Below are 25,934 nucleotides of genomic sequence, written 5' to 3'. Positions count from 1 at the left end.
ACGGGCCCCAACTGATAATTAAAGTAAACAAAAACAGAAAGCCCATATTAGAATTAGTACCTTTTTAGAGACCTTTTTGTATAACGTTTTTCATAAGAATATCGTCCAGACCTTTATAGAATGTAAAAACATGAACAGATCATTCCTTTTCTCTGGGAAGGTTAACCACACAAGGCGAAGTCAAGAAACATGAAATGAAAAAATGAAGCCAGCAGTACGATTTACCTGATTTCAAAGCCGGAAGGCGGAGCACAGGCTCTTGCAGCACCCCTGAGTGCAGTGTGGACGGAAAGAGCGTCTGAAGTTCAGGCCATATGCTTTACTAGCAGTAGAACAGTACAGCTCTTCAGTTTCGAGTGAAGGCTGGTACACGGAACTGTCCGTGAACCTAAGCTGTTGCGTCAGTTCATCCACTCAACGTAGGAAGGCCAGGCCAAATCCGCTCCTGGAAGGAAAAGCCCGGGCCTCCTGCCTCATGAAACCGATACATTTTGGATTTCTGAAATAACGTCGCAAGACCCTACAAACAGTTTTTTCCCTCAATCTCACTGCAAGTTTCCACTTCCTTTCGGAGGCGGAGACAATACTGTGGAATGCGAGAGATTGAAAACGGACAAGGAAACCATACAGTGTACTTCAGCGGCCATCAAGCATTGGCAGTTACAACCCGTGTCCTAAGTTCCATAGACCCGGCCCTATGAAATAAGTGCTGGTGCTGAGCACCGGAAAGCACCAACACAAATTAAGCACTGAGTATGTCTCAGGCTAGACAGAGCACACGCCAGCGGCGTATCAGCGACACACTCTCCTCCAGTACTCCCTATCACAGGGTAATTCTCAGTATGTCCCAGGCTAGACAGAGCACACACCTGCGGCGTATCAGTGACACACTTTCCTTCAGTACTCCTTCCAGGTCAGGCCACAACCCCAACCTGGCTTTCCCCCCTCATCGGGGAACGACCTCCAGAGGCCCCACAAATGGTCAAGCACTCTAGACGGTCAAATGCTCAGCGAGCCAGGACTTCTGCACCCTCCACTTAGGAGCGGTACTGCCCAACACTAGGACCGACGGAGTTCTGGTTACAGAAACTCCCCGTCCTCTAGACACAGGAAGATCCTCCTCAAATGACCTGTATGTACGGCCTAGTCCCCTGACCTGGCGCTCCCTTAGGGAACCCTCCAGGCCCTGAGATAGGGTTTCGGGCCAACGTGGGACACACCGTCCCACACTCACTCCGCCTCCACTCAGACAGGGCGTGAGCCCCTCCACCCCTACCATCCTACTGGGACCTAGCTGGGTTACACATGAACCTCTTCCCCTTCACAGGATCATCAGATACACAAGCCACTACTTTTAGGTTCACTTCCTAATACCTCTGCAAGACATCTAGCACACCGCCAGACATCCACCTTCTTGTCCAGTGCCTCTGCAGGACCTCCTGCACACCACCAGAGGTACACCTCACGTGCAAGCTCCTTAAAAAAAAACTCACACCAACTCCTCCAGTTCAAGACACCACTCTTCCACACGCTCCCCCTCCAGACTGGTGAGACATTTCCTCACTGCCTCTGACTCTCAACCTGTACCCCTCTTACTGAGCACCAGGCACCATACTCTGGGAACTGGGAATGGGACTTCACACACTGGACACATTTAAGCTGCCACCACTGGATCCTACCATACTGGGGAATCCAGACACACACACACTACACTCAGGCGATAACCACCCTCCTGAGCTAGTCATTTCTCCTCCATACTCCCTCTCTTCCATCTACCCACACAGGAAAAGGAACAGGGATTGGCCACTGGACCCAGCAAGGGATTCCTAATCTATGGGAACCTCCCCCTCTACTGGCGACCCGCCCTGTCAATTTCTCTCATCTGCCACTAAACATAAAGCGCAGAAACACATTTGAAAATGACACTCTTGAGGAAAAACAAAAATCAGAAACAATAATCCCAAACATGTGACTATCTGAAAAAAATTGCAGAGTTTTGTAATGTAGCCAGTGGTCGCTGTGGCACTGCGCAAACACAAGTCCAAATCCGCACCGCTGACCAACAATGTTAGAACTGGCTATTTCTGGTAGGCTAGGGCTGACGCCAAAGCCAGGCAGAAACCACCATTCTAGTCAGGGCAAGGGAGTCACACGCCAAGTTAACCCCTGTTCACCCCCTGGTAGCTTGGCACGAGCAGTAAGGCTAAACTCGGAGGCAATGTGTAAAGCGTTTGCGCCACCACACAACAGCAACAACATACTAGGCACACCACAAAAGGAACTCCACACAAGGTTATTATAAAATAACTTTTGTATTGTAAAAACACATCAGATAGTATCACACAAATTACATGGTGCCAACTGGCACGGGCAATATTCACAAGGGATTATGTACAGGACAGGGCCACATGGGCCACTGTTAGAATCTGCACTTAGTAGAAATTAGAATAAGTATAGCACAAAATAACAATTATAGATCACATCCAGTAACAACTGGGAACAGGTACCAGGACCTCACTAGGACCACCTGTACTAAAAGAACAACCACCTAAGTATCACACAGCACCTAGGGGTATAAACAAGAACACATTACCCATGATGCATGAAACACATTCAGAGGAGTAATAAAGGAAAACACATGATGCCTAAAAACATTCAGAGGTGTAAGACAAGGCACATGATGCATCACAAACACATTCAGAGGTGCAGCACTAGGAGACACATGACGCCTAAACATTTAGAGGTGCAGCGCAGGGAAAGAAAGACACATGATGCATAAAAACTTTCAGAGGTGTAAGGAAGGAAAAACACATGATGCATCAACCTACACATTCAGCGGTGTTCAGAACAAAGCACATGATGCAATAAACTACATTCAGAGGTGCAGCGCAAGAAGACACATGATGCCTAAAACATTCAGAGGTGCAGCGCAGGGAAAAGGAAGACACATGATGCATAAAAACATTCAGAGGTGCCAGAACAATACAATAGCGCAAAAATCACATGATGCCTAAAAACATTCAGAGGTGCAGGAATAACACATGATGCAAGAAAACACATTAAGAGGTGCAATAACCATACAATTGCGCAAAACTTACATAAGCCACCACCTGTGGCAGTCCCTAGGCCAACTGGCCTTGTTGGGGCTAGGACGCCCTGTAGTCCAAAAGTCAGGGGCCTAAACGGTGCAGGTGCCCACTACTTGCTGGGCACCTGTGGACAATCCCAAGCGCCTAAACGGTGCAGCTGCCCACTAATTGCTGGGCAGCTGGGAACTTCAAACTGCGGCAAGGGCCCCCAAGAGCCTCACTGGGCTCTAAATACAGTAATTGCGGCCACGAGCCTCGATGGGCTCTTAACATAACACTTGTAGGCAGGAGGGGGCGGGCACCGGCAATGTGCCCCGGCGCCCCCTCTAACTAAAAATGGCCCCCAGAGCCATCTTAGAGCTCTACAACAACCAAACAACTACTGGCCATCGTGGGAGCCACGGGGCTCGGTAAAGGATTATGCCCCTCGTTGGAGCCTTGCAGGGCTCAAAAGAAATGTCACGGAGCCTCTGTGGGCTCTAAACTGCAAATGCCCAAGAGCCTCTCCCGGGCTCTGCCTCACAAGTGCCACCAACGGCAACACGACATCTGCCCAGAGCTTCTCGCCTACCCCCCAGCCCTTTAACACTCACCGGGCTGGTCGAGGCGGCTCCGCTTCACTCGCGGCTTCTTCTCCTGATGCGGGCTTTCCGGTCAGCGTCTCCTCCTCGTGCTGCAGGGCTCCCTCAGCTCACGGGAGCCCTGTCGCCCGCCGCCATGCTTCTCTTCTCTCTGGGCTCCCTCTCAGTCATGGGAGCCCCGCAGCAGCCGCCGCCATCATTCTTCCTCCTTCCTCGGGCTGGCAGCCAAACACAGCGCGACCCGGGGAAACCTCAACAAGCAATCCTGGACCGGCCAGCCAATGGCAACGCGGCCCACCGGGACGAGCCCCCAACAGCGGGCCAATCCTAGCGCGGCCCCTTCGGTGCTTCGTCCCGGGCAGCGGCGGTGAAGGGGGGCAAATGCCGGGTGGGCACCGGCTTCCTTAAAATAATTAAATAAAAACGGGGTGGCACCCGTGAATCATTAAATAAATACGGGCAAATATGCGGCGTGGTCAGCCGCCGGGCACATCAGCGCTTCCAAGCGCTAGGGGGCTCATTACAGCGCTCCCAAGAGCCTCATAAGCAAAATAAAGCGCTCCTTAGCGCTAAAGGGCAAGAACACGCGCCCTCACGCCCAGGAGTAAAAGTAAAGCGCTATCAGCGCTAAGAATCAAGCTACAGCGCTCCCAGCGCTATAAGGACATCCAAAGTCCAGCAAAGTCTTTCAGGGGATACAGCAAAGTCCTGGGGGGTAGGAAGAAGGTCCAAAGGATCCCAGGGCAAGGCAAAGTCCTTCAGGAGTCCAGGGGCTGGGCAGGGCCCAGGGATTCCCCTGGGCCCAAGCAGCAGCACGCCCCTGGCAGATTCAAGTTAGCAACAAGAACAAATTGGAAGGGGACACAGCCCCTTCTTATACAGAGAAAAGTCTTTGAAGTCTTTGTGCAGGCAATGTGAGAACCAGCTAGAACTGGTTATAGGGAACTCTCTTCAGTGTCAGGGACAGAGGTGACAGTCGCCCAGCGGGAGGTGGAGCCAGCACTGTGGTCAGGCAGGCACAGCCCTGGTCACTCCCAGGTGCCATCTCCTCCCAATTCCCTGGCAGCAGATGCAGCCTTTCATCCACGGGCTGACTCAGACAACCTAATGGGGCTCCCCAGCCCCTGCCACCCTCAAACCAGACAGTCAATCCACAAACAGGCCCAGGCACTCCTGGACCAGGCTCACTAGCCTATCACACGCTAGATACAAATTACACAAATATGCCAACTTCTAAAAGTGGCACTTCTACACTAGACACAGTCATGCCGCATATATCATTTCGCAGCATTCAATCTCACGAGTTCGTACATATCAAACTCGACCCTGCACTCCCCACACATCAGGAACAACCATGGGCATACATATTCCCCATTCATTCCTATGGGAGGGCAGGTCACTCACCACACATACTCAGAGAGGTCAAGCACTTTACACTGTACCACAGTGAAAAAGTGCGCAGAGGCATAAAATCACCACCACCAGGTTCCAGAAACAGGCTAGGAAACAGCAAAAAGTCTTGGGGTGAACCTGCCTAAAGGGCCGGGTCCAACACAGATCAAGGGCGCAAGCAGAGCCCCGCCGCTAAAAATACAATAAAATATTATTTACCAACACAGCGAAGAGCCACGCCTCACCCAGGGGGGATCGCCAGCAAGAGCATGCTCCTGCCCGACACATCCGTGAGTGCCAGAGTAGGCGAAAGAAAAGGAAAGCGCAGAAAACAAGCCCCGGAATCAGCCTCAGGTACATAAACGGCAGCGGCCTTTGGCAGCCATGAGTACCGGCGCGCTCCAGCTTGAAAAATTCAGAGGTGGGGAGGGGGCCACATGCTTACTTCTGTTGGCCTTCATCCTGGGCTAGTAGAAGCCATTGCCATTCATCCGGTTTAATATATGGACATGCATTAATTTTGGAAGGAAAATCAACACTGATATTAAGATAAAGAATGGAGGTACTGAAGTAGAAACCGTTTTGCAACCACAAAGCTTGACATTAGCAAACCCACACAGTTTGTGATTGGAAAATGATTTTTTTAAACGTATTAAGCCCATGTTGCGATTCTTTAACATGTTAATATTATGGGTTTAGAAAGTTATAACAAATCGGTATTTGGATTGGTGTGCTTAGGGCATTGCTCCCAGATATCAATACGTTATAGAATGTATCAATGTTCTACAACTGTAACCCAGCCGCGAAAAACGTAAAAGTTACTGACTTTCGAGTTGGGGTAGTAAAACTTTAGGAAAAGGGAAGAATTCCTTTTGGAACTCTTCCCCTTTAAGAATGTAAAGAAAATGTTGGGAAGTAGGCAGGTCCAGGGATCACAGCCAACTCTCAAACAACATTTCAAAAAAACTTTTCTTTTTAAACGCAGCCCTGATTTCTTTAAAAAAAATTGTTTGCATTAGAAAATTAAAATTACTTTATTTAAATCCGACTATAGACATGATGGTCTACTGGTCCAAGCAGGCCAACATCCCTATGATGGCATTAAATCGTAGTGTATTGCAATTTGTGACTCATGAAAAATTTTGGTAAAGGAGGTCCGACTGCATTGCACTACGATTCAGAATTTGGGGTACTAATCAGGCCCAGAGTGCGCTAAGAATGAACATTGGGACTTATGAGGTATAACCAACTTCTTGATATCTCGGATTCTGATCAAGTTTATCCTCTGTCATGTCATGCTTGTCCCCCAGCCCAATACTGTCATATGTGAACAAAACAATTTGGATTATAAAAAATAGTCTTTCAAAGCTTGTGACTGCACTTCATTTATTTAAGGGTGCTTTTCACCAGTGTGCACAAATGTAAAACGATGGTTATAGGCAGAAAGCTGAGTCACTGTATTAAACACACAACAAATTGTCAATATGCAGGGATAGTGCCATATTTTGACTATTTGGGCATTTTCTTGTCCCAGATGGGAAGATGAGCTAAAGAGCTACAGGACACTGATCTGCATTAACTGTGCAGATCCATCAAACCAACAGTGCCTGTTTTATTTCAGCTGCAATAATAGTTCATATTACAAAAAGCCTTAGCAGTGGGGAGGGATGTAGCTAAACTGTAGGGCGCAATCTACAATCTAGTCTTTGTCCAAACGCTGCTGAAAGAAAATGCCGATCCTGGGATCTGGTAAATAACTGGACATTAATTATCATAAACTCAGCTTGGTCGCCATTCAGTCAAATTCAGGGTGGGAGTTCTCCAGGGTTCTAGGTCTAAGCTTTGGACAAGACGTACAACTTAAAGAACGCGTTTTTGTTGCCGCCAGCTGCAAAATCCCTCTTCACTTCATTTGACTATTTCCCGTTAAATTAAGTGATCATGCTGTGCAGCTGTGTTAATCAACAGAGGACATCACAGTTTGCTTAGCTGTAGCCGTTAAACTGAAATAAACAGGAGAAAGCGAACTTACAGCTTGAAAATATAGCTAGGTGTTTTTGCTTCACAGCGGTTTTACATTTTTTCATTTCGATTGTAATAACAGCACACATCAAATTGAGTTTCGATAACGTGGACCTCCCCGAAATAACAAGGTGTGAGCTTTGAAATTATGCTGTCAAATATAGGTCCTGATAACAAGAATACATTCAAATATAATAGCTTGACTTTTAAATGATAGATTGAAATCGTTATGACATTTTAAAATGTAACCTAATTAGTCGAGATCGATGTGAGTCAGTCGTAGGAAACATTACAATTGATTCGCCTTGGCCATGAATAAGTTCAAAAGTTATTAACCTTTTTTAACAGAATACACTTACGGTCGTGAAAGGGTGATATAGTCTTATGTCGAATATAAACAAAACGCGTCTGATGTCAGTTGTAAGGGAGGGTTATTTCAACTCCACACGTCCGCTTGTAAGTTTATCCGCGTGTAGACTGTATTTACTTTAGTGCGGCCCTCGATGACAATAGGTTTTGCAGATAAAAGTTTCTGTATGAGTTAGAAACTATCTTGGCTTGATCCCCAGACCCTCCCAACCTATATTAAATGTATTTAGCAGTAAGAAAGTATAGATATCGTGAGACTTGTTGCTACGTACCACAATCCACATACAAAACCTGACTCTGGCTTGTAACAGAATCCTGGAACAAGGGCAAAGGGTACCTAATCCAACTGGTGCTGTGAGGTGATACCAATGCAGAATGGACGCCATAAAAATAAGTGTAACAAGCCGTACCTGCTCTGACTGCTGCTAACCAATAAGCACTCTTACCATTTAGAGCATTGTTCCTATTTAAGAACTTTATAGTAAGGTGAATCAAACATTGGTGTAAAAAATGTGATTATAAATTTCGCAGGGGGTACCTATACCAATTCTATGGCAGGACTGGAGGCTCGGATTATGCTTTTCTTTCTCCACCATTTATTAACAATACAAAATCACAGCAGCCCAAGAAAAGCTCTTATAGGAACAAAATTATCTTTTTCCAAGAAAACTTGAGAAAAAACACCAAGTATCATAAATTTAGCACAAAAGTCTCTGAAACCAACTACAAGTCCCAGTAATCTAACTTGTAAGGACCCAAGGATAGTCCCTTCACAGTGTCCATTATCCCTAGATAGGAAGTCCCCTCTCTCTGTCCTTCCTCTTTCTTCGCTGCACACGCAGGCAGTTAAGTGTTTATCTTTTACTCCTGGGGTGATGTAGTGTTTCTGACTCAGGTTGGGGGTTTACTGTGTGTATTTTGGGGTCTGTTGGTGCGCTGTTACAGCTTTTGCCTTTCAGAGCCCCGAGTGCGTCGCGGGAGCGGTTTTCCGCTTCTTTCGCGACTTTTATTCCCATTTCGCTGCGCGGCGTGTATTGGCCGCTAGAGGGCACTGCGGCGTCTCGTTGGTCTTCAGCGCGGTTTCTCCTCAGAGGAGCCGCGCTGAGGAGACCAACGAACGCGGAGCCTTGCCCTCGTGTCCCCTCACATACGCCCCGTGCTGTCTGGGTCTGTAGCCCTCACTTTAGTGATCTTTTGTCACATTTGAACGCCCTACAAAGGGTCTGTATTGCGGTTCTACCGCGTTTATTCCGGTTTTGCCGGTTTCAGCACTCCATAGCTCCTGGTGTGGTAGCGCGCTGTGGGGGGGGGGGGGGGGAGACCTGGTCCCTTTGGTGGGTCGGAGCGCTGTGTGGGGTCTGGGTGCGCCCCGATTGCTGTCAGTCCCTGACGCCCAAAATCTGTGCAGTACTTTGGTCTGTCTAAAATCCTGTTGACCTCCACTCCGTTGGGGCAGTGTTTGTGAACCCATTGGGTGTCTCTAGTTAGCGATAACTGTGGTGTTGACTCCCAGGGTGGCTTTAGTCATGGAGGATGAATATTATGAGGAGTCCTATTCATACCTTAATGATGATGAGTTCTATCAAGCGGTTGATAGCTCCATTTACCGGTGTGTGACTGAGGTGGTTGGCCCTATGGAGGACCGCCTTTCAGCGCGCATTGTGGAGGAGTGCGCCAAGTTAGCTCGCGCTGACCTCCCAGGCCCTTCAGGGGAGGGCCCCCCTGCCCCGAAGAAACCTTGCAGGGAACGGTCTTCAGAGGGTGTCCAAGTGGTGGATAAGGGTGCCTTCGAGCGTCTTTGTGACGCTTTCTTGGCTAAGGCGACCGTGCCCCCCGTGGAGCAGCCCTCTGCCCCTGACCCGGTGGCGCTTTCTGAGGTTGCCCCTTCCTCTCCTGACAGGGATTCCCCGGATTCGGATGAGGATGGTGAGTCTGAGCGTTCCTGGCGATCTTCGGGCTCGGTTGCTGAGTTGCCTCGGGATAGCTCGGGCATGCTGGACCCGGATGAGATAATTCTTCCGCGGTCAGCTGCGTGGGTCCCGGGCGACAAGGTGGCCAATTTCGTTGCGAGCCGGCTGCGCAAGCCACTAGAAAAGGAGGCCTGGGGATGTTTACGGGGGGAATGCCCTAGACCGTCTTTAGAAGGCAAAGTGGCCATGACACCAGACCTTGATGCCAAGATGGCGACCTTTTTGTCAAAGTTCATGAAGGACCCGCGCTAGGGCATAGACCGTTCTTGGCGGTCTTGTCAATATAAGTTGCTGGACGCAGTGGGTCCGATCACCAAAATCCTGGATATGGCGGAGGAGGCCAAGGTCACGGGTGCAACTATTTACGCGGAGGTGCTGTCGAATTGGGCGCAGAGGGTGATTTTCTTGGGTAACGCCAACTGCGCCCTATCGACGGAACGCCGAAGGTCCTTTTTAATTAAGCTTGACCCGAAGCTGGGGGATTTGGCCTCTTCGGAGGCAGGTGCTGTTGCCCAAGGGGGTCTCTTTGGGGAGCCCTTTATTAAGGAATTGGGCAAGTTTGTCTCAACCTTTACCTCGCTGGATAAGGCACAATCCAGCATTAAGCGCGTTTTCCAGCAGCGTTTTTCCTCCGGGGCTGGTCGCAGCAGGGGCCGTGCGACCGGCCGTGGCGGGCAGAATGCCGGCAACAGAGGGCAAGGCTCCGGACGAGGGCAGTATAATACATCTGCCAACTATACAAACTTCTATCCCACAAGAGGACAGCGCTTTGGAGGTCGAGGCTACAGAAAAAATGCCGGAAACAACCCTGCTACCGGTGAGTGTGCTTCCTGCGGAACAGGTTCGCATTGGCGGCCGTTTAGCGGCCTTCTGGGGGGCGTGGGCACATCTTACTGCGGACGCGTGGGTGTTACAAACCGTCCGCAGGATTCCATATCGAATTCTACGATCAGCCTTTTCAAGTGAGTGCCCCACCTCCGATGGTGTTCTCAGAGTCCGATGCGTTGTTGATAGATGAAGAGGTCGCGGAACTGCTTCGCAAAGGGGCCATTCGTCGTTCAACACGTCATCCCTCGGGGTTCATCAGCAACCTATTTCTCGTGGACAAGCCCGGCGGAGGCCTTCGTCCAGTTATGAATCTCAGGGAATTCAACGGGTGGCTGGTGTATCGCTACTTCAAGATGGAAGGGATCCATCTTTTGCGCGATATCCTTCTTTCACTGGATTGGTTGGTGCGGTTGGATTTAAAGGACGCTTATCTGGTAGTCCCCATTCATCCCCCGCACTGCTGTTTCCTGTAGTTTGTCTGGAAAGGACAGGTGTTCGATTTCGCGGCCCTTCCTTTCGGACTGTCTTCCGCTCCCTGGTGCTTCACGAAAGTGTTGCATCCGGTGGTGGAGTTTTTGCGCGGCCAAGGCATTCGACTCATCGTCTACTTGGACGACATTTTGCTTTTGGATCAATGCCCTCAGAGGTTGCGGGTACAGTTGCAACTGGCAGTGTCACTTCTGCAGAGGCTGGGGTTCATTATCAACGAGGCCAAGTCGATTCTCGTTCCCTCTCAACAGATAGAGTTCTTATGTTTCATCATAGATTCTGTCGAAGCCAACCTCAGTCTGCCGGCTCGGAAGTTGTCCAAGATCCGGCATGTGTCGCGACAGACGGTGGGGAGGTCCCACACGTCCTTGAGGCAGATCGCCAGAGTGGTTAGCCTTCTGTCGTCGTCCATTCAGGCTATTTTTCCAGGGCCCCTTCATTATAGGGCCCTCCAGCGCCTCAAAGCCTTTCACTTGCGCAGGGGTTTGTCCTACGATCAAGTGGTTCCTCTCTCGGAAGAGGTGAAGGAGGAGATGACGTGGTGGCTTTCACACATGGAGGCCTGGAATGGTCGGGCGATTTTTGGTTCAGTCCCAGATCTGGTTATCGAATCCGATGCCAGCAGGGCCGGTTGGGGCGCACGCAGCGGAGATTTTTCCACAGGCGGCACCTGGTCGGCGGAGGAGCAGAAGTTGCACATCAACTGTCTGGAACTTTTGGCGGGGTCCTTTGCCGTACGTTGCTGGACCAAGGATTCAGTGCAGTCGTGCGTCCTGCTGAAGATGGACAATGTCTCAGCCGTGCGTTATGTCAAGCATCTGGGAGGTCCTCGGTCTCGTGCGCTAGCGAAGGAGTTTTGGACCTATTGCCTGGACAATCATGTGTAAGTGCAAGCGGAGTACTTGCCGGGCCAGTCCAACCAGGTGGCGGACTGGCACTCCAGATATCTTCGGGATTTCAGTCAGTGGAAGCTGGATGTTCAAGTTTTTCAATGGCTGAACGGCCTTTGGGGTCCTTTTTCAATAGACCTCCTTGCGTCTCGGTTAGACCATCAACTTCCGAGATTCTTCAGTTGGAGATCGGATCCGGCGGCGGAAGCCATGGACGCATTTCTTCAGGACTGGAGCCAGGAGTCTACTTATGCGTTTCCTCCCTTCTCCATGGTGACACGGGCGGCGGCACAGCTTCGCCGCCGAGGGGGAGAGCTGGTCCTAGTGACACCGCTCTGGAGGTCTCAAGTGTGGTTTCCAGTTCTTCTGGAACTTTCTTGAGATTCTCCAATCCTACTCCCCCAGTTTCCTCACCTGCTTCTCGGCCCGGATCAGAAGCCTCATCACCTCCTCGTGCAGGGTTCTCTCCACCTCATGGTATGGAGGCTTTCAGGGGACGCTGGTCGCTCCCAGGGCTTTCGCGACCGGCTGAAGGACTTTTGCGAAAGGCCTGGGCTCCCAGTACGTCGAAGCGCTACAAATCCGCTTGGACTAAGTGGGTACGTTGGTGTCTTCGACAAGGCCTGGATCCCTAGGTCACAGGAGTAGTTCCCATCCTAAATTTTCTAGCTGAATTGGCTACGGCAGGTTTGGCATATTGCACGATTAATGCCATGCGCTCAGCGATTTCGGCTGCGCCTCTGCCGGTGGACGGTTCTCCTGTGGGTGAACATCCTTTTGTATGCAGGCTTTTACGGGGTATCCGGTTGTCCTTACCGCCGGAGGCTCGTTACTCCGTCCTCTGGGACGTGAATGTAGTGTTGAACCGGTTTCTGTCCTGGCAGTCTAATAGATACTTGTCTTTAAAGGAACTGTCGGCTAAATTGGCCATGCTTTTATGTTTGGTGCCCTGCCGCAGAGTGTCAGATGTACGGGCGCTGGATGCGTCCGCACGGGTGTTTTCGCCGGATGGCGTCACCTTTACGATTGGCCGTCGCATGAAATCTGGCTCCAGGACGATTACGTATCCTGCTTTTGGGGATGTCCTGAAATTGTGTGTAGTGCATTGCTTGAAAGCGTATGAGGACATCACTTGGGATCTCCGCCCTCCGGGCGAGCGTCAGTTGTTGATTGCCTTGCGAAAACCACACCATGCAGTCTCTTCCCCCACCATAGCCAGGTGGGTGCGCTGGATCATGCAGGAAGCAGGCATAGATACTAAACGTTTCGGAGCTCATTCTGCCAGAGGGGCCGTGGCCTCTAAGGCTTTTGCAGTAGGTGCACGGTTGGAAGATTTGATGCGGACGGCGGATTGGTCCTCAGAGTCCACTTTCAAGAAGTTTTACTTCAAACCAGTGGTGAATGTTGCCCGTTTGGTGGTGAGTAAGCTTTAAACTAGCATAATCCGAGCCTCCGGTCCTGCCATAGAATCGAAATTTGCCCAGCTAGTGTAACGGTATTAAGGACACGGAGGCGAGGATTATCCCACCCAGATCGTCCACATGTGACGTCCCACCCGTATTTCAGTAAGTACGTAGGTTTTCTAGTTTTCTGTACTGTTGGATTCATGTCTGAGGTTGTCTCTGCTTCTGTTTGCTGACATGCATCTTGTTGTACAACGCTGACGTGGTTGTGTTTTTCCACTAGGAAATGACGGTGCCAAGCAGGACCAGTGAAGATGAAGCGTAATTCGCGAAGAAAGAGGAAGGACAGAGAGAGGGGACTTCCTATCTAGGGATAATGGACACTGTGAAGGGACTATCCTCGGGTCCTTACAAGTTGGATTACTGGGACTTGTAGTTTGTTTCAGAGACTTTTGTGCTAAATTTATGATACTTGGTGTTTTTTCTCAAGTTTTCTTGGAAAAAGATAATTGTGTTCCTTTAAGAGCTTTTCTTGGGCTGCTGTGATTTTGTATTGTTAATAAATGGCGGAGAAAGAAAAGCATAATCCTCGCCTCCGTGTCCTTAATAGAATTGAAACTTACCGTTACACTAGCTAGGCAAATTTCGATTCAATAATACAACTGCTGTTAGGTCAAACACAGTCCTGTGAGAATCTCTGCTCAAGCTCAACTCCTGGTAGCTATGACACAAGTAGTAGACAACACCCCCCCCTCCCCCCCCCCTTCCCCCCCCCCTCCCCCCCCCCTCCCCCCCCCCCCCTCCCCCCCCTGAGAAGTAGCGCTTAGGTCAAGCAGTATCAACAATTTCAAAGTAAATAGCACAACACAATACAAGTTCCAAACTAATGAAGAAAAACAGATAAACATTTTAGGAGCAAAAAGACACCAGCTCCTCAAAATAGTAAAGGGGAACTAGAGATGATTTTTTAAAGTTTTAAGTTAAAAAATGCTAAGAAAAAGTCAAGCACTATGGAGAAAAAAAACATGTAGACCAGGATCTATATGCAATTTCAGGCCAAACACTATGAAGCAGAGGTCAGATACACTAAGCAGGTTGACCCGGTCGACTGTCTTTTATGATCTTGGTGACCGAAATAAAGATTATGAACTGAACGAAGATTATGACATATAAAAGCAAATTAATATTTCATACCACCACCATCTAGTCAAGTATTATAGAAGCTGAAACTTTAAAGAAAATAAAAAACACAATGTGCACACTACAGGTAAAAAATTTATCTGCTTTTATAAACTTAAAAACGTACCTGGGTTGTGGGAGCGGAGGATGCTGGTAAAGGATTAGACATCATAGGACCAAATATGTCCAAGTCATCATTCAGTGAAGCTGCACTAGTGGTACTTCCATTTGTAACATGTGCTTCTGCTGGACCATCTACAAATTAAAGCACATAAACGATGTGACGGAGAATTATAACCCATGCCAGAACATATACAACACACCAAAAACTTTACACATCAGTTTAAAACATTGGTAGAATTTTAAAAAAAGCATTAGTTGAACATGGGGCCTTGAAAACCAACAAAAATGCTAAGATACATGTTTTAGAATTCACATTTAATGCTTTCATTTCATAGTGTCTACAGATAAGGTAAACAGGGACGTTTTTAACATAACCTCTCTACATTGTGTATACGGTTGATGGTTATCAAATTCCCAGACTGACTCCTAAAAGAGATGAGGTGTTAAATAGGATGATCATCCTGGTCCGAAGGCATAGTGAACTAAAGCATTCACTTCAGGAGTTCAGTGTGCAGGGACAGTTGGTATTAAAGTGCAAAGTAATAGGGCGATGCCCTACTAACAAATAATAAAAAGAAAACCCCACTGAGCTGCTTTAACAGCAGTAACCTGAAACTTGTTTGGCAGGGTGAGTGATGAGAATCCATTGAGTGAATGGTAAGACTGTATGAGTGCAGGGTGAAGGCTGTGAATGTACTACTGCAGAGTGCACTACTGCAGAGTGAGTTGCACGACTATATGAGTGCAGGGTCAGCAGTGTCTGAATGAGTGCAGGGTCAGTGGTGCCTATGTGGAAGTGCATGGGGAGTAATGAGAGTCCAGTGGGTAAGTGATGAGCCTGTGTGTGTGCAGAGTGAGTTGTGTGACTATATGAGTGCAGGGTCTGCAGTGTCGATGTATGAGTGCAGCGTGAGTAATGAGAGTCCACTGAGTGAGTGGTAAGACTGTTCGGCTGAAGGGTGTGCCTGCATGAGTGTTGTGAATGGTGTGCCTGTGTGAGCGCAGAGTGAGATGTGTGATTGTACGAGTTCACTGAATGAGCGGCATGCCTCATGAGTGCGGAGTGAGTGGTGTGAATGTCCTGGATGAGTGATGTGCCCTTGTCAGTGCAGGGTGAGTGGTGTGCTTGTTTAAGTGTAAAGTGAATGAAGCAGAGTGCGTCTGCGGGTGCAGGGTGGTGTGTCTGTATAAGTGATGTGCATGAGGGACTGTAGGGAGAGTGCTGAGTCTTTGTGAGTACATTTTCACTTTTCTTAAAAAAAAAAATATATATATATATATATATATATATATATATATACGTAAATTCGCCACTCGAACTGCAACAGCCGCTCCAGCTCAGAACTTCAATGACGAAAGAACAGACCCATTAGTATTTGCTTAATCAAGGTGTTTTATTTTCTCCAGCAAGCCTGCCGCCGCCATTACGCGTTTCACCTTTCACAAAGCTTGATCACATGGCTATATATATATATATATATATATATATATATATATATATAACTCTGCACTAGCTCCCCCCACCACACCGAGTTTAATTCAAGTTTGCTTGAACTTTATATTTAACTTTCTGCCTCAACACTTTTTAAAAGCACCAGCCGTCACTGTTGGTTTGATCCCACAGTTGTTGGTTTGAATCCCGAAAGGGCCACGCTGCTTTTCATCTTATCGCGGTGATAACATGAGTACTATTTGGTTGGGTAAAGATCTGTTTTCAACACCAAGATGCCCATAGCGGATGAACGTGCATGTTATTTTTATATCATGAGCGAGACTGTAACTATTTCTGTGTTTAATTACACCTGTGGGGAGGCAGGTGAAACTGACATGTGAGACATGAGCTGAGATCAGCTAGGTCCAGGGATGAGGAAGCTTGTAACTGACTGGCACAGCCAGAAAGTATCCCAGTGACAGCAATCTGACGAGACTGCTTTCCAAAGGGGAGCTTAGGACGCCCTCAGCTCAGGCCAATCTGACGAGACTGCTTTCCAAAGGGGAGCTTAGGACGCCCTCAGCTCAGGCGTTGCCTTACCCTACAACATCCAATAGGCTCCAGGTGTGTCACGCCTAACTACCCTACTGAAGGCCCTGATATCAATATATCTTTCCTTAAGCACCGTTTACAAATAAGCCACCAAATCGGGAGTATCAAGGTAACTCTTTAAAATGGATTTTAACTGCCCCATTGATCATTCTATTTTCTGTTTCTTCTGTTGTACTTTAGGCTGCCCTAAAAATGTCACTAAGTGCAGAGGAGGCGAGGCAGGAGAGATGCAATTAAAGAGAGAAAAGAAGGGAAGGGAAAAGTGAACGAGGAAGGAATATTCCCCAAAGCGCAAGTACTTCACAAGGCGAAGCGATAGAGTACTTTGGGTAGCCAACCCTGGTTATGTGGTTATAAAGAAGGAAGAGTTAATAGAAGGCTGCAGCAGGAGCGTAAAAAATAAAATACAAAATAATATGAAGCTCCCAACACAATATTTTTAAAATAACAAACAGATGCACCAAGTGGCTAAATTGCCTCTGCTTATATATGTGTGGTAAACGTGTTTTTAATCAACAGAACACGCGATCACACGACCTAGGGATGACTCAGGACACAGGGATGAGTAACTTTGATAACTAGACTATTCTCAGGGACAGGGCAGTATGATAAACTCATTGTCCCACGACGTAGCAACAAATAATGCATAGCGGGCTGGACTGTCCTTAGAAATCACAGGGGAAACAACGCAGAGAGAAAACATTTGCCTGAAAAAAAACTGTGTGTTAACTATTTCAAGGATACATTCACAGCATGGCAAAGCATTCTGGTCTGCCACAGAATATTCCAAAGAAAGTATTTTGGTAGCCTAAAGTAAAGATTTGCTACTTACTTTGGACAAGTACCTTTAATTACTTCAATTTTCTTTATACGGCCCAGCAGAAATGGCAGGTGAAGATTGCCACCTGTGTGCCAAGTGGGCACCTTAATAAAAGCGGTGAGAAGGTACGATCAGCCTATAGAGGACACACTGGCTTTCTGGACTCCATGTCAGCAGATATTTTAGACTGAAGACTATTTCTTGGAGGTTATTTGGAAAAAAATGTTCCTCCTGTTATTAACTCCTCTCCTAGTTGGTGACTGGGTCTAGCAGAGAATGCACTACTGGCAGTTGGACTAAAGACCTTTTCTTGAGGTTTCATTAGAATACTTCAGTTACGCCTTTGCATGCTTACTAGCTGACGAGAATCAGACTTCAGGAACTGCGGGGCTATTCAAAATAAGGCAAGAAGGCATGCTGCTGCAAGCTGCTTCTTCTATCAAAGGGTTCACCTTCACAAGTTGATTGGGACCCATTCAGAGGTAGACATGTGATTTGATTTTCTCACCTCCAGTGAAGTTAGTCAGCAGCAGACCCCTGAGCTCAACCATTCCAGGTGGATTAATGTGTTTTTGACTACAGGCACTGAAATGTTCTATTCCTGACACCCAGGCAGCAATGATATAAGCTCCGGTTGATTTTAGGTTCACTCCCATAAAGCCAGAGAGTAAGCAAATGGGCCCGGTGCCTGGTTCAAACTTTTATAATGCTATTGTGAGTGTCAGATTCGGCAACCGCCATTGGCTCAACTTTAGACATGGTTTCTTAATTGGATACGGTGTGGTATCACCAGGTGACTTTTGGTGACCCTAATGAATCACTTCTTAGCTGTATACTTTACGGTGGGTAGAAGCAGGACAACTGCAGTAAATTTGCATGGCCTCCAGTGTTCTGAAACCTCCAATACCTGTTGCGGTTCTTCAGACTAATAGTTTCTGTCAGTGGCCACACACAATTTCAATATCTCTAATTGGGCATGTGCAAAGTTTACATTTTCACTGGGCATGTGGAAAATGGTAATGCATGATACTGGGCACATGGAAACTGGAAATATCTCTTAAAGGGGATGTGGAAATTGGTAAGATCTTCTCTCCTACTGATAGTTTTGAAAATCAAGCAGAAAAAGTAAAATCACATTTCCCAGCAGCCCTTAGAGGGAAAAGAAAACAAACATGGGAAATTACCTAACAATTAGCACTCAAGAATTCGTTTTTATGAAGTTAAGGGGGCTCCAATGAGGGACGATAGCTTCAGCAAAGTGCTTCAGCGGTATGAGATGACTGGAGATCATGGATAACATAATTCCTATTGCGTATGACTTATCTGAGGGAGTCACAGTTGAGTAAGATTTCCGCAAAACTCTTCCCTGGCCAAAGGCAAGTTTTCCCATTGTTTCAGACAGGGCCCTGTAAAAGGATTTGTTTACTTTGGTTGTAACACAGCTAACTTGCACCACAGTATCAGGATCCTTCAAAGGGGTGTGAAAAGTTCATGTAATTTGCTTTTGCGTAACTACCTGAAATCACACAAATCCGTCATTTAGCGCTATATTTTAGCACACAATGTGATGGTGCAGTTTGACCTAAAACAAAGCAGGAAAAAGAGAACTTCTGTGAACAAAAGCTGCTTGCGTTCTGGCTGTTCACATTGTTACCTTGCTCCCACGCTATAATTTTGCCAGGAACAGAGGAGTGTTTATCAAAAATCACAAAATTAACAGTTTTTTCGCAGATCTTTGGGTTGCCCATCTGCTTTCTTGCTCAGTAGAAGTGAGTAGCAGGCATGCTTTGCCAGTCACTCAGCAGCAGAGATATTTAGCATCTAATGAAATATCCTTACCTCAAACAAAATGACATTTGAGAATCCTATTTTCTCGTTTAAACTAAATAGGAGCATTAGGAACACCCTGGTCCATACTGATAGTTGAAGACCCAAAAAAGAACACACAACTCACACTATGGAGCCAACCGCAGGTGAAGGGCCATTACTTGTGTGGCTCTTGGGTGGTATGTCAATTCACGACAACATACGAGTGTTGGCTTGGGTCTGACGTATGTATGGGAAAAAAGGGACCACACAAATTGTAATACTACAAATGTAATATACATGATCACTTGCCCATGCAGAGGAAAATTCATCAGCATGACCACTAGGAAGGTAAAAGTACGAGTCAGTGTGCATAAGAGTCCTATCAGGCAAGCGATCATTGCCACCAGACTCACTGCCCACTATGTGGAAAAGGGACACACCAATATTGACCTTCCATGGGCCATCTGTGAAAGAATAAAAGATGGGACCAATATATCCAAGAGATTATTAAAAAAAAGAGCAACTCTGGGTCTATAGACTCCAGACACATACTCTGGGATTGAATGATTCTATTCCCTGCAATCTACTGCACTGCAGGTAGAGAGAGAGAGACTTAGATCCCCATGTCCTCTCCACACGTATAAAACGTAACGATGGTGCTGTCGCCTCGAACCCGTCTCTTTCCCACCCCGTACAATTAATTGGACCCATTGGGTGGTGGTGATGGTTAAATTAAAGGCCTTGTTCTGAATTAAATACTCCCAGACTGGTGTAACCGAACTCTCTTTAGGGAGTGGGAATGGTAAACTCCTTTACTAGATGAGGCGCATCAACCTTGCTTCAATACTGATGCCCCGTTGTGTATATTTCCCATGAACCCACTGTCTCCAATGATAGACGACTGTACCGGTGTGCATCAATTTGGAACGTACACCTCACAACTCCCATGAATCTGTGGGCCTGTGGTAATCTTACTTAGGCCTTGCTGCAAGTGACTGGATACACTCGTGGCAGCGCCTCGGTCTTTAAGCCCATTCTCACATTGGACCACAATTCCCATGAGTCCACAGGCTTTTTTGTAGTCGTGCTGAACACTCACAGGAAGTGACACGAGTCATACACGCCTGAGACGGGGACTGATCCTGGCTGGCACAGAGATGCATGGAACACAACTTTAAAAGCTGCGCTCCCAGCAGAGAGAATCACTAATGCCAGGTGATGCGGGACCAAAGTAGGTGTTATGAGGGGCAGGACCTTTGACGAAGTAAGTGACAGTGCTTAGCCCTCTAAAGGGAAAGGGACCTTAGTCTAACGTGATAAAGTACTATGGGGATACATTATTTGCTAACATCTTATTTCACCATTTTTTACCCTGACCACTGTGCAGCGTTTGACTACAACGCTACCCCTTCTACGCTCCCCTTGAGATACGAATAATCCTCCTAAATAGGGTAAGAATTGTGTGATATGTATATCAGCGCAAATAAGGATTCGCGATAGGAGCACCATCGGTACCAAGGTGGGTGACAGTTGTGTGTGTGTGTGTATTATATATATATATCTATATATGTGAACAAGGGCTTGTAGCCCGAAACGAGTTATGCATTTCCTGCAAAAAACATCTAACCTGGATTAAAGAACTGTTATCCAATCTGGTGGTCCGTCTCCTGCTTAGCGCTTCGCCGATCTGTGTGGTTGGAAGTGGCGTTGTGGAGTTCCTCGTGAATATATATATATATATATCAATATAGTGATGTTGGTGTAATGGAGTGCCTTAAAATCATACTATTCAAGGACTTAAAATCATACTATTCAAAGACTTACAGAAACAATGCGAGAATTGGCCGCATTCTGCGAGTGGCAGTCATATAGGACTGTGGCACCCATTAAGAGCTCTATTTCTCTGGTCACAGATCACTGAGTTAATGGAGTGAGAGCACACTGAGTGCATCGGTGAAATGTTTGTAAGTTAAAAACTGCATGTTTCTTCTCACTTTTTGTCTTACAGGCGGATATATATCTTAAAAATACTGGATGGAGAGATAAGTATACACTCCATTCCAATCACGAGGGTGCAGCTTTCTGCTTCCCCACCAATAAAATATAGGAAAATATCCTTTATTAAGACCCAGGGAGGGAAACTCTATTTGCCCTGAAGAAAGCCCTGTCAAGGGCTGAAACATGCTGGCATGACACAAGGGTCATAGGACCATCACCTCCTGAAGACACCTTGTAGATAGTATTTTTAATATCCACTACATCTCTATGAATACCTCGAGAACTTAGAAGGATTTTTATCTTTAGACCCCATGGCCTATCTCTCCTAAGTGCTCCCTGAAATATGGTCGAGTCCACCCTGACCTTTGGGAGTCAGGGTGAACCCTATGATGAAGCATGACACCAAAGGGTGTGTGAGGGTTACCTAACAAGAAGGAATTGCTTCCTTTCCCGCACCTGAGCGGTTGACCCCAAGTGAGGCTAGTCTCTGAGCCTTTACAGGTTGGGATACCTTTGGTTAGTAACAAACGACTTGGGAGGACGTATCCACCTCCTGGAATACCTCTCTCACCCTCCGGCCTTGGTAGAGAGATCTCTACCATAGCCTATAGTGTAGTGGAATTTATATACCGCCAGGAAGGAAGGAAGGAAGGATGGATGGATGGATATATATATATATATATATATATATATATATATATATATATATATATATATATATATATATATATATATATATATATATATATATATATATATATATCGACCAAACCAAACTTTTCATCAAAAGAAGGCGCTGACTCCGTGAATCATAATCCAAACGATATTTAATTGCTCAGTTTACTGCTTAGACGCGTTCCGGCGGCTTGCTCCCGCCTTGTTCACTACATGTATATAGCGTGATCAAGGGCATAACTTGCCAGAAACGTGTAGCTGATCTCTGTGGACATAATAAACTCACTTATGCTGATTCGTTGTGGTCCGTCTCCCTTGTTTGCTGGTGTGCGAGGCTGTGACCTGAGACGCCTAGAAACTTGAGGAGGAGCTACATTGGTATATATATATATAAATATATATATATATATATATATATATATATATATATATATATATATATATATATATGAGGTATGTCCAGTTCCCAACGAAAGTAGCGCAGCGCAGTCAGCCACACCGACAAACAGGAACCAGCGAGACCCAAAGTGGTGCAATTTAATTTTATTTAATGTTCAGCCCAGCACCAGTCCGCCATGACGCATTTCGGCTAGAGATAGCCTTGATCACATGACGATGATATACATATATACATACATATACATATATATATATATATATATGATACAAGCGCCTCCTCTCGCAGAAAGAAGCAGAAGCCACTGTGGCCCTTGATCACATGATGTATATATATTTATTTCCTCTCAACTGTTCCCGTCGCAGAGGGAATCAGCATGTCGGTGCCCGCGTTCGAGACCGGGAGCGTGTCTCCGTTTAATTGCAAAAACAAGAAATCACGTGACACACTTCTTGGCAGTAGATTTTTGTTTATTTTCACAGGTCTAGCGCAAAACTCCTACGCGTTTCGAACAAACGTTCTTGGTCACGGCAGTGTTCTACATTAGTCCTTTTTTAATTTCCACATTTTATACTCTCACTCTTTAGCTTTCAGGGTAATGCATTATGGGCCATGAAGTTATATCAACATAACTTTATTTGTTATTGTTCATTTTTAGTATGTTTCAGCTGGGATTATTGTGGGGGTGCTTATCTAAATTGATACTCTTTAACACGTATTGTACAGGGGGAACAAAAAGCAAGATTGAAATCAAGATTGGAAACACTGAATAAGGGGAATATAGATGGAACAATAACAGAATCACAAAACAAAGAACAGCTTATGCAAACTGAACAAGGAAAGGAAGAACGACCACAAATGATTGCAACCTACAGTAAGGAAAGTTACAAAATTCCCAAAAATTCTATCAAAATACTGGCATGACAATGATTGTGCGGCAGTACAATCAGTGACATTGACCTAGCAGTAAGAACTTACAGTTCAGATTGCCTGCTATTCTAGTGGCTATTTTGTGGCATTATGGGAATGGTAGTTCCGTGGAGTTTTATAGCACGTGCTTGCAATTTGGCTTTCAGTAAATACATCACTCTCTGCATGTACGGGGCCCCATGGTGAAGTTCAGTCATCCGTTCCTGGTGCCGCATGAAGCTTTAAAACAACAACTGTATTATCAGGATTTTGGCAGTAACACAACAGGTTTGTGCAATCATGGTCAGAAGTCACACTTCGGAGCCTGGGTTATCAGCCCGGGAGAGTTGGAAACGGGACAATGGCAGTCATCATTTTAGTATAATTAGTGACATTGAGCAGCATAATTTTTAAAGTATGTTTTACATAATTGTGTAAATCTGGCTATACAGGTTGATGAGTTTGGCGGTGCAAAGTTTAAAAGCCAATCTTTTACCATGGTGGATGTTTTCAATATTTACATGTGCATTTAATTACTGATACTTCTTGCCATAACGATTTTTCCAGCTAAAACTCAATATTGCATTATGCAATGTATTGTAATATTGTATATCTCACCTGCAACAACGCTGGTTTTTAGTTGTAGTATATTATGTTATGGCGCATTCTGAGTTGCACGTTGACTGTATACTCGAGAGTATGCTTTCTATGTTTATTAAGTGATCCAATGGGAAGGGCTATTTAATGTGTTTGTATTCTGGCGCCAAACTAGATTGATGAAGGCTTCTTGAAAGCCGAAACGCGTATCTCTTTGCCTCTGGGATTGAGGGCAACCTGACTGAATAAATGAATGCTGAATTTTAACATTCTGCCATAGTTTCTGTGGGAGATGGATTTTGTTAAATATATATATAGTTTTTGCCCAAAGCCAACTCCGCGACTTAACCTGGCACCGCAAATACAAATTCAGCAACACTGGCAGTTAGGACACAGAAATGCATCTCATTTTACGCGTGAAAGTCATACACAAGTCAAATGATTGTGTATTATAACATCTAGTTAGCACATTATCTGTTGTAATTGTTTTGTGAAGTTAATAAAACCGCAACACAAAATACTGGAAGGTTCACTCAGAGTGTTGCTTGGGAATACTTGGAAGGGTTTGTTTTATAACTGTACTGGTGGACACAGTTAAGCACCTGTGCACCAATGGTGCTGCAACAATTTTAGAGTGGGTGTACTGACATCATTGTCATAGGAACTGTGAAAAATCCTAGCTATGCACAAAGTGTAGCAACTGTAAGTAGGAGGGTGGTAAGGATATACTACGTGTCTATCTGGGATGAGGTATTGTTTATGTTTGGCAGCTGGAGACCCTTAGGCGGAAACATTGTCTTTTTTTCGCCTCAAATCTCTCACACATGCCTCCTAACCGAATGAGCCCTTTATTGGTATTTTTGTTGACATATATTAACATATATTGATACAATGTTCTGAAATTCCTTCCCCTAGACAATTGTTTACCCTATCTTGTCGATGTTGTATTCTATTACTTCCTACGCTTTTTGCCACCAAAGATGGCTCCTTATTTGCTTTCACATGAGCCTTTGCACATCAACCTTCATAGAAACTGACAAAGGACTACCTTAACCTATTAGGTAACTAAAACGAAAAAGGGCCTTCCCAACTTCTCTTTATTGTAGCTTCCACTCCTGCTTTCAAAAAGGCAGCCATCTTGGAAAAGGTCCCCACTGGGCGCCCACTTGCTTTCCATCACTTCATCAGCCAGCATGGAATCATCCAAAGACAATAAGATGGACCTTAGTGCGGCTATCGATACCATCTCTCATACACAGCTTATTCACACTCTAAGATCCTTTGGCATGGAAATCAACCAATCCTCTGGATTGGTTGATTTCCTTTTTGGACACTCGTACATTTCAATTTTTTTTAGCCACAGCTTGCTCTAAAACTCACACATCACCTCATGGGGTGCCTCAGGGCCCGATCCTTAGCCCACTGCTATTCAACCTGTACGTAAGACCTTTGGCTGACATCGCGGACCAGGCCGGTCTAACTCTTTTCACGTACGTTGACGATTCTCAGATTATTTTTTCCCTCTCTAATTCCAACTCCCTGGCACCCTCCTGTCTAAAACAAGGCCTCAGTAACATTTCCAATTGGATGACCCAAAATCACCTGAAGCTTTATGGTGAGAAGATTGAGGTTATCATCTTAGGTAAGCAGAAAAACCTTTGGTGTCCTTCTCTCTGGCCGGATGAGATGGGCAACCTCCCCAAACCAACTAGCCATGTTCGGAACCTGGGCGTCATTGTTGACGACTCACTGTCCACCTACAAGCAAACCGTTAAAGTAACATCGTTATGCTTTACCATCCTGAAATGGCTCAGGAAAATTCTATGGATGTTGCCTATCTCCACTCAAAAAACCGTGGTCCATGCCCTCGTTACTTCACGGCTTGACTATGGCAACATCCTATAGCTGGGCTCTAATAAGGCCGTGATCCGCAGACTTCAGGCAGTCCAGAATTCTGCAGCAAGACTCCTCTGCAGAATCCCCAGGGCCTCTCCCATTTCTGGACACCTGCGGGACTTACATTGGCTCAGGGTGGAGAACCGTATTAAGTTCAAAGCCCTGAGCTACATGTTTAAAATCAAGGCAGGCACTGCCCCTCAATATCTCCAAGCACTTGTCCGCCCCTATGATCCTTCCCGTCACTTACGATCTAAAACCATGGGCATCTTTGTTGCACCCAGGGTCAAACTTTCCAGAATGGGGGGGGGAGGGAGGGGTGGTGGGGGGAGATCTTTCTCCTACCTTGGCCCTTCCCTCTGGAATACTCTGCCTTCTAACATTCGTAAAGAAACTAACTATACCCACTTTCGCAAAACTCTTAAGATCTGGCTTTTTGATCAATAATTCCATC

The 25,934-nt window shown here is 46.2% G+C and overlaps 1 protein-coding gene across 2 annotated transcripts in view; it reads right to left on the bottom strand.

The window, feature by feature from the left end:
* SMAP1 (small ArfGAP 1) overlaps positions 1–25,934 on the bottom strand; it is a 1,000,428-nt gene that overhangs the window by 213,964 nt on the left and 760,530 nt on the right. For both annotated transcript variants that reach the window (XM_086926470.1, XM_086926471.1), the window contains one exon: positions 14,340–14,467. In XM_086926470.1, coding sequence (XP_086782596.1) covers positions 14,340–14,467 — 128 coding nt within the window. The remainder of the gene's footprint in view (positions 1–14,339; positions 14,468–25,934) is intronic.

The sequence above is a fragment of the Lissotriton vulgaris genome, chromosome 6, assembly GCF_964263255.1.
Source record: "Lissotriton vulgaris chromosome 6, aLisVul1.2, whole genome shotgun sequence".
Classification (NCBI taxonomy): Eukaryota; Metazoa; Chordata; class Amphibia; order Caudata; family Salamandridae; genus Lissotriton; species Lissotriton vulgaris.
The sequence above is the reverse complement of the archived record's forward strand: the minus strand, read 5'-3'. Positions and strand labels throughout refer to the sequence as shown.